This window comes from Argentina silus, assembly GCF_951799395.1.
Source record: "Argentina silus genome assembly, chromosome: X".
In the NCBI taxonomy this organism is placed as follows: Eukaryota; Metazoa; Chordata; class Actinopteri; order Argentiniformes; family Argentinidae; genus Argentina; species Argentina silus.
Genome location: NC_139653.1, coordinates 9,159,466 through 9,173,579, shown reverse-complemented (window position 1 = coordinate 9,173,579; position 14,114 = coordinate 9,159,466). Strand labels below are relative to the sequence as shown.

The following is a 14,114-nucleotide window of genomic DNA, read 5'->3' as shown; positions in this document are numbered from 1 at the left end:
TCATTTATAAATAAGTAATTGTCTTATAGCTCATCTTCAGAGTGTGTTGATGAGGAATTTGTTTCGGTCTAGAGTTTTGTTTTGTTTTTGCCTACAACTAAAACCACTTATTAGAATTGTTATTCATATAGCATATCCATGCAAAGCCAAAGAATGCTTGTTGATGCCATATGACAATCCCTGTTTTCCCCAGTGATTGTCATTGCATTTGAATTTACAAAAACATTTTAGATTACAAATGAGTGACACATACTTGTGAAATGTTGAGATCTATGGGTTATAGAGAAGCCCATGCAGCCAAAGGGGCAAACTAATGTCATAATTAGTAAAATGACCATGATCAGAGTGCAAAATGTGGCCCTTGATAACCCAATAAAATGTCATGTTTTAGGGGATTAGTCTTATACTGGAAATAAAGGAGCTAGGAATTTATTGTACAGTATTTGTTATTGGGTAAAGTGTGTGATGGTGTGTTTGCCAAGGATGTATTAGTTATATTGGCATTTGTTTATCACTAATCCAGAAGAAGGGATTGACATTTCATTCAGGATTACATTTGAATACAATTTCACCCTTCCTTATGGTCCTCTAGGGGGCAGCACCATTCCTAAATTTGAGAACATGGTTCGATGTTCATAGAGTGGCAGCTAAGGAATAGATGTAGCCAATTGGCCTACATAAAATATACACCTGTATGTACACAATTCAAGGAAAATTATATGTATAAAGTTCCTTTAAGGGGGTTGCATCCAAAAGAAGCGGGCTCCTGAAGATAAATATTGATTCCTAGGCAGCCTGTAGGAAATTAATTACTTCACCTCCAATTATTCGATCTGACATCGTATTATTATTATAATTATCTATTAAACCATTATAGCAGCTGTAGTAGGCTATATTTTCTATTGAAGTTTGGTCACAATCTAATCATTTTGTTCTAATTAAGCTATCACTGTAGTCGATACAAAAAACTGTCGATTGTTCCAGTAGGCCTAAAATTGTATAGATCAAATAATAATTGATGCACCCCAGCAACTCTTACTGTTGGCAGCTCATACACCTCAGTGACAGCCTACTGAGCGTCCAACTTGTCATGTGGCTGTGACTGACCTTTATGTAATAACTTTGTAACTTGTTCCCACCCTTTCTGCTTTCTGTACCACCTGAGGAAATTACATATACAAGGCAAGGATCGGGCTCTGGCTGTGGTCCTGGTAGCAAGGAAGCAGAATATGGCTGCACATAAAACCAGAAATGTCATACATGTACTCATAAGATGCAGTGGATTTTTTAAGAATGGCAATTGTCGAAAGAGCATCTTAGTTAACTCTCTGAAACCTGTTCAGTGTCAGAGGCGAGCCGTCTCCAGCATCGGCGATAGGGACACACACTTGAGCTCACATCTCGCTGGCCGATCATACAAAGAGTTGTACGAATTGTCAGTGCAAGACCCAGAAACTTTTTGGGGATCAATAGCTGAGGAGAGGCTGACATGGAGTAAACCATTTGATCGAGTGAGCGATTGTGATATTACAATCGGAAGAATCAACTGGTTTCTGGGGGGACAGTTGAACGTTTCTGGTAAGAGTTACCAGCCACATTCAGGAGGCTATTATCATTATTTCATGCACACCCAATTGCATAACAGTACAATGCCTCCTGCATAGAGACCCGAAGTGCATGGTCAATCTTGATTCCTGTTTAGGATTAAGTTGACTTTTACTTGTTTTTGTGTGTACAGTAGGGGAGAACGGGGACCAATGTAACATGTGATTTTGCACCTCTGTGCTCCATAATTCAACGCTAAATCAACCATTCCTAGGGTATTTTGCGAGAGCTTGCAATTTTAACCAATCACGCACTTTTACAGCATAAAAAGGTCCAATCAAAAAAGGGCTTTCAATTTTGACCAAATACCACACAGTATATATATATATATTACGTTTTATTGCTTTAAGTGAAATTAAGACATTTAAAAAAAACTAAAAAACATTGTGAAATCCTGGAGAGACTGATTAAAGGTGTTAATGGAATTTTTGCATTTAGCATGTATTTTGTTGTCCACATTTGGTTTGGTGGTCAGTGGGTTTATTTGGTGTTTTTTTAAAGGTGTTACATTTGCCCCTGCCTACTGTTACAATTGTCCCCGCTCACATGGTCAAATGTAACATGAGACTTTTTGGTCAATACTGTGATACTAAAGTCCTCTCTAGAGACCTACAAATGTATGAATGATTAGTAGACAGATGTAACTTTAGGTTGAATGGTCTCTGAGTAATAGAGTTAATTGCAAACATATTTTTAAATCAATGTTACAATTGTCCCCAGTCTCCCCTAGATCTGGGTCAGGCTACCATTGGGTTACCAACTACAGTAAATATGTACTTGCATTTATACATTTGAATGGCCAATAACTGTAGGTGGGAGGCCAATAACTGTATATTGGGCAATAAACAACTTCATACATTTGGTTGGCAGTGAACTGTCTGGATGTACATGTTGCCAAACATCCTGACAGAGTTGCTGTCATCTGGGAGAGGGATGAACCTGGGACAGAGGTGAAAGTCACATATAGGTAGGTGCTTGTCCACTTACACCGACCTACCTCTTATCTTTCTTTTCTTATCGAACACACATTCCTTAACTTGGAGTGTTTTGATACAGATTGCTTTTTGAATTTCCTAAACTGTAAAGTGTATGCATCTTTTGACAGAGGCTCAGGAATAAATATAATACCCCAATAATTATTACAGCTGCAAAAGAAGAACAGGCAAAGAAACATGTTCTGAATCAGAATTAATGTATTCTTGTTATTATTAATGCTCCCTTGTGTACATTGTATCAAGACCATAACAGTAATATTTCTGCCATTGCACTTTACATTATGAGCATGGCATTCAATTTATTTTTGAGACAACATTAAATCATAAAGCAGAGGTTGGGAAGTGGTGTACTTTTCAAAGAAATGTGTTGTTAGTGGGCTGTTACACGGTTTCCAAATCTCCATGCACAGCTACTTTCTGTATAACAATGTAAACAGGAAGCGATGGGCTGTTCTGAACATTCGCCAAAGAACATGAAACCGAAAGCTGGGATACAGTCGCTTGCATGCACTGGTGTTTCAAGTAACTGACAACCCAAAGATCATACCCTCAAAAAAGACTCACATAAAATAACCACAAAAATGGAATTCACGTTACTGAATAATAACTCATATACTGCACTCTTTTACCATCTGAAAGTAGGGTCGTTCATTCTGTCTGAAACTGTCCTACAGGGAGCTTCTTGAGACAACCTGCCGCCTAGCGAACACCTTGAAGAGGCATGGGGTCCAAAAAGGGGACCGGGTGGCCATCTACATGCCCGTCTCGCCCCTGGCGGTGGCAGCCATGCTTGCGTGTGCCCGTATTGGTGCTGTGCACACAGTGGTGTTTGCTGGGTTCAGCTCAGAAGCCCTGGCAGGGAGGATCCAGGATGGTAAGTCATCCTGGGCCTTGACTTTCTGTGGCTCATATATGGATCCATTTGACTGTGTTTCTTCTTCAGATTCGTAGCTCTTATTGACAGTAGTGTTGGGTCAAATCATATCAGCAAACACTGCACAAGAACAAAGGTTGTGTCAGCCTGTAGTTATTAGAGTTAGCAACCTTATTGGTTTGTGCATGTCACAAGATCTCATGGTTCAATTGGTAACCCAATAATGCATTTCAAGGGCACTTGTGTTTTGTATACATTGCTGCTGCCACTGAACCAAAAACATGGCATTTGAGCAGTTGACTGCACAAGGGTAAACATGGGCATTTCAGTTGTGCCTGCAGCACAACTGAAATGATGCCCAAGGTTTCAGCCATTGAAGCTAAAATCGAGATTTCAGGGGTTGTTATCTGTAATTATATAAAGCTGAAATAATGCCCTAAGCCTTTCAGGTTTTCTGATTAAAGGCACAGGATAACTGTATAATAGTTTAACAGGTTATAGCCCCAGATGGCTATGACCCTTTAACGGCTCATACAGAATGTCTGCCAAGGTTTCAGCTCCAGAACAAGGCATATACTCAATGTGCATTTTCAAGTGAGTCATTTTCTGCTGTGTACATTTTCTAACTTGTGAACTTGTATTTCCCTTTATGGTGTAATACAATAGACAGTGCCTGCCAGTTCCCAGTTCCAGTTTTACGCAATGTTGTAACTGTCCTGTTTTACTCAAGTGTTTGCTACTGTACTAACCCAGTTCCAGTTTTACGCAATGTTGTAACTGTCCTGTTTTACTCAAGTGTTTGCTACTGTACTAACCCTGCATATAAAATATATAGTTTACGCTGTAAAGGAATAGACTGACATTTAAATGATCATCAGCTCCTGAGAATACTGTCAAGAATACATTTTAACCCCTCTGATTGTGCCTGAGCCTCCTATGGGCATTTCTGTTGATTCCTAGATGTTGTCGGCTCTCCTCTAGGTCATGAGTCAGTCCCCAAATGGTTTCTCCAAACATGGTCTTGTTTCGTCTAAACATACACCTACCCTGTCGTAGATTCATTGCCCATCACCCAAAAGAACAGACGGTTTCGGACTGCACCAAAGAAAAAAGATAAAAGCCCATGTCCTTCTCTGAAATACTTAGTTATGCCTTCTGGCTGCGTCTTAGAAGGGTTTGACTCCAGAATCGATTCTGTTTAATAAAACCCCAATATTTGACTGCCTAAAACTCGTCTCCTCCTTTTTTTGGACCCCAACAATATTTCATATTCTCAATGGGCCATTTAATGGATGAGTTTTCAAGGTCTCAGATCTCTTACACGTTGTGTTCCGTCTCCCTACAGCTCATTGTAAAGCTGTGATCACGTGTAATCAAGGAGTGAGAGGAGGCCGGCTGATAGACCTGAAGCCTACGGTGGACGCTGCAGTGAAGAGTTGCCCCTCCATCCAACATGTGTTTGTGGCCCATAGGACCAGCAACCCAACTCCCATGGGCAAACTGGACATCCCATTGGAGGAGGTAATCCTAGAACAATCCTAGAACTGATTGGCCCTTTCTCAATTGTTAGGAGCTTGATTACTTGTGTCCTCTCCTGTCCTCCACTCACTTCCTACTCAAAACGCATTGGAGGTGAAGATCTAGGTTCCACCTCTTAGATATTCTCCTCCAATGCTTTTTGAGAAGGAAGCGAGTGGAGGGCCAGGGTCTGTGATCTGGTTTCTTTCAGTGTCACTATCAAGAGACCACACAGATAGACCTACCAACATTACTATGAATGTGCAGGAAGCATGATGACGTAGCACACCTTCAACATGCTATCCTACCACATATAGGGTATTACACAGCATATACTGTATTCTAAAATATCAAGATGCCCAAGGTGCATCCATACAGAGTCATCTGTGTCTTTAATCTCCAATTATTCTTGCATTCTCTATCTCTCTCTCTCTCTCTCTCCTCTCTCTCTCTCTCTCTCTCTCTCTTTCTCTCTCTCTCCTCTCTCTCTCTCCCTCCCTTCTCACCTTTCTCAGGCCATGGCCATGGAGTCCCCAGAGTGTGCTCCAGAGCCTATGGGTAGTGAGGAGATGCTCTTCATGCTCTACACGTCTGGCAGCACAGGCAAGCCCAAGGGCATCGTCCATACTCAGGCTGGTTATTTGCTTTATGCTGCACTCACTCATCAGGTTTGTCCTCTATGCTTAAACTATGATGTTTATTCTTCAAACATGTGTAGCTGGTCTGCACTCAAAAAAGAGATATAAGGTTTCTTTAAATATTTATTACATTCAGACAAATGTTTCGGCCTAGGTACTGCAGTGTGTAAAGCCCTGTACAGTGTTTTGTGTTTTAATGGGGACTACAGACAGTGCAGTCTAAACAATGGAAATTATTCTGCCTCATAGTTAAGCATAGCTCAGACCAATTAATCCAGTGTAAAGCCCATTCATATTCTGGGTCAAAATTAGCCTTTTTGCTTGACAAACAGAAACAGCTGTTTTGTCTCAGTTTTTCTATCTGGGGTGAGCGTGCATGTTGTGATTGACAGACAGACACAAAGCTGACATGATGTTGGTGATAATAATCAAATGAAAACATGACCCTTAATTTGCACGAGATGTGCTGCTAATTTCTAAAGTAGCTTACCAGCTCAGACCAAAACAGACGTTTGGAATTGCTCGCACTGTTTCTCTTTGGCACATCGCTTGTTTAGATTCAAATAACAGACAAAGCTGCTTTATCTGCGTGTCCCCCTGAAACAGACTGGGCCTCTTGGGACAGTGCCAGGGAGAGACCTGTAGCGTTGGCCAGACTTTTGGGTAGTTCTGCTCTGGGGACTATCAATGGGCAGCCATGTTGTGGGAGACAAGCCTGCTAAAGAAAATAAACTCCTGTGCATCACACACACACACAAAAACAGTTGAAAGGGGCTTAAATATCTTTAATAAATTAGTGAGATTTGTGCAATCATCTGCTTGATGATATAGTTGTCTTTACAGAATTGTAAAGTTGGAAATTGACCATATTATTGCTAATGAATGATCTCTGTTTTTCTTTTCCTTGCAGTATGTCTTTGACTACCATGCTGGCGATGTGTTTGGCTGTGTGGCAGACATCGGCTGGGTGACTGGTCACAGCTACGTGGTATATGGGCCATTGTGTAATGGCGCCACCACTGTGCTCTTTGAGAGCACACCTACGTACCCAGATGCTGGTGAGACACCACAATACAGAGTAGGGGTGTGAGACGGTTACGTATACAATAACAGGTTACAGGTTTAAATCCTTTGAAATCATTTGTCTATAGCTCTTTGTGACACTCATTCACATTTAAGACTCCTCTATGGTATTCAGCAGTATGAGGTAGGAGATTTTGGGAGGAGAAAATTCAAAGGTTTTCCTTTTTTGTTGATACGATATTCGCTGCTGCCTCAACAGAGGTCTTTGAGTCATTCTGGTCTTATCCACAGAGAGATAGCACATGGCTAACAAGTTATCAGCTGGGTGGGTGCAATACAGATGTATGATTGTCTTTGAACAGCAAGGGTCAAACTGACAGCTCAGTCTGATTTTGAAGCTACCCACATGATTATTGATTGTGTTTCTATTTGTTTGATTATTCATAGACAATTTAGGCATACAGCACCAGTCAAAAGTTTGGACACACCTTCTCATTCAATGGTTTTTCTTTATTTTTTATTATTTTCTACCTTGTAGATTAATATTGAAGACATCAAAACTATGAAGGAACACATATGGAATTATGTAGTAAACAAAAAAGTGTTAAACAAACCAGAATATGGTTTATATTTTAGATTCTTCAAAGTAGACACCTTTTGCTTTGATGACAGCTTTGCACACTCTTGGCAAGGTGTGTCCAAACTTTTGACTGGTACTGTACGTATTATCACAAACATGCTTCATGATCTTCATCTTGAGAAAGTATAGCTGTGTTGCTGTTTTCTTTGCTATAACCAGTACAAAAAAGAAACAGTTTAAAGTGCATTTTGGCTCTAGAAATGTGCTATATGAATGTATTATCGTTATTATATTCGAACAGTGAAAACTTTGTAATGGGTGTGCAGGGTGTGGAACATAAAAACACCATGACTAGATATGTGAGTGACTCATTAACTCTTGGTGATGAGTTTAGTCTTGGTTTACTACCAACGGTTATAGAGAAAAGGAGTGTAACAAAGCCTTATCTGTTCATATAATGACATACCAGCCTTCACTGCCCACTTAGCCTTGGCATGATAACAAATATCCTGTTCTTGGCGATGTGCCCCTTTCTAGTTGATAAGAGTATGAAAATATTTTATGAATAATAGCACACTGGAGGGGTGAATATTCTAAATTAAATGTGTGTCAAGTCATGTGCTAGTTTGTAATGAATATGTGCACCCTTAGGGCGATACTGGGAGACAGTGCAGCGTCTGGGCATTAACCAGTTCTACGGCGCGCCCACTGCCATTCGACTGCTGTTGAAGTATGAGGAAAGCTGGGTGAAGAAATACGACAGGTCCTCCCTCAAGACCCTGGGTTCTGGTGAGAGACTGCATGAGCATACACACATATGTCCATTGACACTTTTACCCAACAGTTTTTCACCATACCATACAGTGCAACTTATTACATATTCAGCTGGAACAGTTTATCTCAACCTGGTCCTTTGTGTATTAAATGTATTTCTGAACTGGAACATTCCCAACTCAATGTGGGGGTAACTTTATAGTCAGGCTTTGCATATCACAGAAACTTGGCTAGATTCTAATGGCGCAAGTTAAGGCATTAATTAACGATTAGCCTGTGGTTTCTAGACTATCACTATCAGCATCAAATTTATAGTCCTAAAAAGTATTAGATCAAAATAGAACAAAGCGTTTTATAGGCCTACCTTGACAGTTAGTATTTTATAGATGACACACCCCATCAAATTCTTTTTTTAATTTTTTTAAAATATATTTCTGCAGTGGGGGAACCAATCAATCGTGAGGCTTGGGAGTGGTTCTACAATGTGGTGGGGGATGGACGATGCCCCCTGGTGGACACATGGTGGCAGACAGGTAAAACCCTTCACTCAGCCCTGCTGCTAAAAAACAATCTGGGTTAAGAAAATGATTTTGCGGTATGTTTGAAGTGAACTTTGATGTTTGTGTCTTAAAGGCTCATATAAAAATGTCCTCTGTTTTAAGAGACTTTTTAAGAGACACAACTATAACTACAGTAGCATGAGTAGTTGTTAGACATTTCATACTTTATCACATGGAACAGTGGTATATCAAAGGCATATTAAACAGCTCAGATTAGGAGAAAAGGGAGGAGACAGCCTTGACCTGAAAAATCATACACAAGCATGATGTTATCTTATTTTCAACATCCAATGAAAGATAACTGATGTTAGTGCTATTAATGTTCCTACGCAAGAAGAGAAAGCAGTTTTAGGCTCATCTTGATTTGTCGTGGTGGTTTCAGTGTTGATCTGGCCAGTAAATCTGTCTGATACTCTGTTCATCAGTGGCTTAACCCTAATTTGCGATTAGCACAAGGAACATCTGCAAGCTCTACTGAAAATGAATTAGAATAATACCCCACCCCAAACACACTTACCCCCCTACTCCCCAAACACACTTACCCCCTACTCCCCAGCCCACTAGCAGAAGAAGGTGGGGGGGGGGGGTCGTGACCTAATTCGTAGAAAATCACTTTCTGAGGATTTCTTCATAAGCATACATCAGGGGGAGAGTAGAGGCTGAGGCTGAACACTTATCCTATGTATATTTGTATTACACACACACACACACCACATCACACACCACACACCCCCCCCCCACACACACACAGTCAAGATACCTGCTCACAATCTGAGCTGACTTCAGAGGTTACATTATTATTAAACCTTCTTCATGCAATTCCTCCACTTCTTATTCCTCCATCCCCCTCCATCCATCCCTCACACCCTCACACCCTCCCTCCCTTCCACCCCCCTCCCTCCCTCCCACCCTCCCTCCCTCCCTGTCTCTCTTTCTTTCTCTCTCTCTCTCTCCCTCTCCCGTGTCCCCAGAGACGGGGGGTGTGTGTATTGCCCCGCGGCCTGCTGAGGAGGGTGCTGAGATTGTCCCGGCCATGGCCATGAGGCCCTTCTTCGGCATCCAGCCTGTTCTCATGGGGGAGAAGGTGATTTTACTTTATTTTCTACTTACTATTTATTTACTTTTTCTGGTTCAAGCTAATTTTTAATGGAACATGAAGAGAATTTTCATTCCCATATACTACACAGAAAGGGGTAAAATTATCCATCATCATAGTCCAGCACAACTTAGTTGGTTGTGATCTACTGCATGTGTGTGGAACAAGGCATTGTGTAATGTCTTCAATACCCAACTCTGGTATAGCACTCTCTTTCCTCAGAAGTCATAAAGACTGTAACAAGCTGGATCATGTCCAACTTTTTAAGAAAAATCCCTGCATCCTTGAACAGTCTTTTGTAATATTCAGAATATGACATGCTTATTAAAGATTGAAAAGAGGAAGTGTATCTTCCTAACTGTTGTTGCCCAATGCCCACCCCTCCCACCTACTCTCAGTGTTCACTATTCACCTTTAGACTAGGTCTTTAGAGCAGATCTAGCTTTCAGTCCAATCTCTCCGCTTGACCTAACTTGACCCCCTAATAGATGGATCACACCCGTATTACTTATCTCACATTGCAATTAAAATGGCCAGCATATGTTGATGTGTCTTGGTTAACAGATTTACAGGCCTTTGTTGGAAACATGGCCTCGCAACTTGGCTTCCGCTATTGCCCCCTTTCTTTCTCTTTTACCAATTTCTGTCAAGCTGCAAGTGAGCTAAAGTATGACCAGCATTCCCTTGGTTTCTATTGCAGTTGCTGTTATGTTCTGTGTTATCCTGTGGTGTCAGTTGCTGTTATGTTCTGTGTTATCCTGTGGTGTCAGTTGCTGTTATGTTCTGTGTTATCCTGTGGTGTCAGTTGCTGTTATGTTCTGTGTTATCCTGTGGTGTCAGTTGCTGTTATGTTCTGTGTTATCCTGTGGTGTAATGTAGATGTTTTATTTCATATGCAAACAAGTTATGATATGTTCCGAAACTTACGGTTTCATTTTTTTTTTTTGACATGCACTCTTAATGGTTATTTCAATTAATTTAATCACTTCCTATTTATTCAAATTAGAGAGAGAATAGACCTTATGAATGGCTATATTGTTTGTGCTCTTCTCTCTCAAAGGGGCAGCCAATTTCAGGGAACAATGCCAGCGGAGCTTTATGTATCAAGCAGCCATGGCCAGGAATGGCCAGGACCATCTTCGGAGACAACAAGAGATTTGTGGATGCATATTTCAAACCATACCCTGGTGTGCTTCTCTTTTAAGTTTATAATACATACTAGCCAATAGAACTTATAATAAAATCGCACATGTAATGGAGGTGATTCAGTGACCAAACTTGTGTGATGAGCCTGTGACCTGAAGACATGCATTGGCTACCCAAGCTAATGCCTTGGTTTTAGCTTAGTGAGTTTGGCTTCCAAGCTAAAGACCTGGATTGAATCACACCTCGGTCGTTCATACTGTACATTGATGAAAACAGGTTTTAAACCTATGTCAATGCCATCAGCCTATGTCAATCTACAATTGTGTTAACAAATTGCACTGCTATATTTGATTGACATCTCAAACAATGTTGTTTATTGTATGTCAGTTTATTACCCAAGGTCTTTGGCTTTATTTTAATTCCAGGTCATTACTTCACTGGGGATGGAGCGTACCGGTCCAAAGAAGGTTACTATCAGATAACTGGTCGTATGGATGATGTCATGAACATTAGTGGCCATCGGTTGGGTACTGCTGAGATTGAGGATGCCCTTGTAAGCACACACCTGCATAACCCACACTTCTGTGTATGACTGGATGTATGTTCAGTCTGATTGATTAATAAAATCTACATCATGATTATCTATATGCAATGTTTAATAGGTTTAAAATGTTTAATGTTTGCGGTTTGGTCTCCCATCTTCTAGGACGAACACCCAGGAGTTCCTGAGACTGCTGTGGTTGGCATCTCTCATGATATCAAAGGAGAGGGTAAGAGTGAAAATGCTCACATTATACAAAACCACCATCCCACCCAGCCCTCTCACACATGGCAAACATATGGTTAGTGGGTAATGAAATATGGTGTTTCCGGAAATGTTTTATGGCGTCATCGAACATGATGACAATTTCAACAAAACAAATTGACCTGATAATACAAAGTCATAGGAGGATGAGACCAGGCTGCTTCTTAGCGGTGAGTCAGCTGCCCTCAGTAGCCTGCTGACTATCAGTCCTCACTTCAGCCATCATCATGTACACTCTACTCATTCTAGCTTATCTATCTGTTTCAGTCCTGTCGGTTATCATGAACCTTACAGACTCTTAATTTCACAGTCCCCGATCCACTGGACTCCTCCCATGGAACAATAATCAAGCTCTCATTGTGTCAATACCAACGTCATGCCACCTTCTGTAAACCAGAGCCAATAACCGACACTCTCTGTGCTGTTTGTTACTGAGGTTAATAATCAACCATCTCAAGTGGACAGCGGTACAATTGTTTCTGAATTGAAGATAGTGGAATAGTACTGCTTGTCCTTGGCTTTGATTCAGCAATGCTTATATGACCTAGAGAAGTGTGTTCCTGCCAAGGTCTTGTCACACACCACCACCTTGTGGTTATACAAGGAACTAATATGCCATCGAGCAGATGCTTTTAGCCAAAGCAACTAACAGAAAACATTTTTTATATGATCCCAGCGGGAATCAAACCCACAATCAATCTAAGAGTTGCCATGTTCTACAAACTGAGCCACACAGGAACACTGCAATATTAATTAATTAATTAATTAATTAATTAATTAATTAATATGAAGACATCTTTATCAGCTGGCCTACCCTTCCCCCAAGTCTCATTCAGTAGCAGCATCATTGACACACATTTCTAGACATCAATTACTGTCATTCAACCCATTTTTTTGTTTTCCTGTCCAACAGTCCCGTTTGCCTTTGTGGTTTTAAAAGAAGACTATTCTCTAAATCAAAAGGCAGTTGTTGAAGAGCTGCGAGGCCTGGTGGCCACTAAGATAGCAAAGTATGCTGTCCCTGACCATTTCCTGGTGAGCACATGATACTGATTGAGTTGTCCACCACACTGTGCATTCCTGTGATTGAAATATAGACAGTATGGGAGAATGCTGTGATTGAAATATAGGCATTATGGGAGAATGCTGTTATCAAAAATCAGCCCCTTCATGCCAATGACATCAGTTTTTAACCAACAGGATGTTATTAAAGATATGCCCATCCATGTTCATGTTGCTTATGCAGTTCTTTCCTCATCTGTCTTTATCTCTCGTTTGTCCTCTTCCAGGTAGTGAAGAGACTTCCTAAGACACGCTCAGGGAAGATCATGAGGCGTATCCTGCGAAAGGTTGCTATGGAACAGACAGGAGACCTGGGTGATGTGTCCACCCTGGATGACCCCTCTGTTGTCAAAGAGATCATCCAGGCTCATACTCAGTATAAGAGCCTGAAGGTGAAGAAAAAACAGGGATGAAATACATCCCTGCTCAAGCTCTTCCTGCACTGCTGTGTGAGCACTGGTCAATTGAGTTGCATTCACTCACACACTCTTTTCTGATAAGCCATTCACCCATGCAGTACTAAGTCAGACACACAATAGTATTAAAGTCATGATTCATGAAGTGTTAAGATAATAAGATATCAGTCATGATGGGAATATAATGTTGAACTAGTATTTGCTAAATGTGCCATAAGGTCTTGACATAAGGTGTTTTATGTGTTCAGTGTTGGTTTTATCAATATAAAAAGCGTAATGCTTGAAAATATGAAATGAAAATGGTTTCAATGAAATGGGAATAAAGTCGTTTTGTCATACATCTTTATTGTATCAATGGCATATTCAAATCATTTTAGAATTATTTTTCTTGTATCTTTACTTTGGAAATTCTTGCGAAAATAAAGAAAGTACAAACATATTTCCCTGCTTGTTCATGTGATGATTTACACTCTTAATAATTAAGCCCTAGATTCAAGATTCAAAGTGTTTATTATCATATGCACAGCAGAAAACATGTTTCACTGTACAACGAAATTCTTGCTTTGCTGTCCGCAGAATGCCAACCAATGTAAAATATACAATACTAAAGAATATACAATATATACTAAACAAATGTACAAGACAGCAAAATTTAAGGCATAAAATAAAATAGCAGCAATAATAATAATAAAACTGTATAATAAAATAATAATAAAACTGTGCAAATGTAGCAGTGCAATTATGCAAACTGGAAAGTTCAGTTATTGATAAACTATAATAAACTATCTCTCTAGATGCCAGAGAGATAGTTTATTATATAATCTCTGCAGTAAAGTCCAAATAATAAGTCTCATTCCAGCCCAGTTGGTGATGTAAGCAGTCCATGTGTTGCTTGCGCACAGAAAAGGCAGACGCACCCCGGAAGCTTTCAAACCCCGGAAATTTGAAGCCGTTGGCCGCTTTCGACACACGAGTTCCAGTAGAGGGGTGTGACGACTGTGGAACGTCAATCGACAACAGTA

The 14,114-nt window shown here is 40.4% G+C and overlaps 1 protein-coding gene across 1 annotated transcript; it reads left to right on the top strand.

The window, feature by feature from the left end:
• The first annotated feature begins 1,189 nt into the window (after positions 1-1,189).
• On the top strand, positions 1,190-13,531 carry acss1 (acyl-CoA synthetase short chain family member 1). The gene is made up of 14 exons (XM_083696370.1): positions 1,190-1,578; positions 2,476-2,572; positions 3,275-3,474; positions 4,820-4,995; positions 5,508-5,660; positions 6,541-6,688; positions 7,885-8,022; positions 8,448-8,540; positions 9,539-9,651; positions 10,724-10,850; positions 11,235-11,362; positions 11,516-11,579; positions 12,528-12,649; positions 12,904-13,531. Exons 1-14 carry the CDS (start codon positions 1,230-1,232, stop codon positions 13,087-13,089), a joined length of 2,094 nt encoding a protein of 697 aa, XP_083552496.1. The 5' UTR covers positions 1,190-1,229; the 3' UTR covers positions 13,090-13,531.
• The last annotated feature ends 583 nt before the right edge of the window (positions 13,532-14,114 follow it).

Excerpts from the sequence above, each read along its gene's own strand:
- acss1 (XM_083696370.1), top strand. The coding sequence starts at position 1,230 with ATGGCTGCACATAAAACCAGAAATGTCATACATGTACTCATAAGATGC. Across the intron at positions 4,996-5,507 it reads TGGACATCCCATTGGAGGAG|GCCATGGCCATGGAGTCCCC; the intron begins GTAATCCTAGAA and ends CACCTTTCTCAG. Across the intron at positions 10,851-11,234 it reads ATATTTCAAACCATACCCTG|GTCATTACTTCACTGGGGAT; the intron begins GTGTGCTTCTCT and ends TTTTAATTCCAG.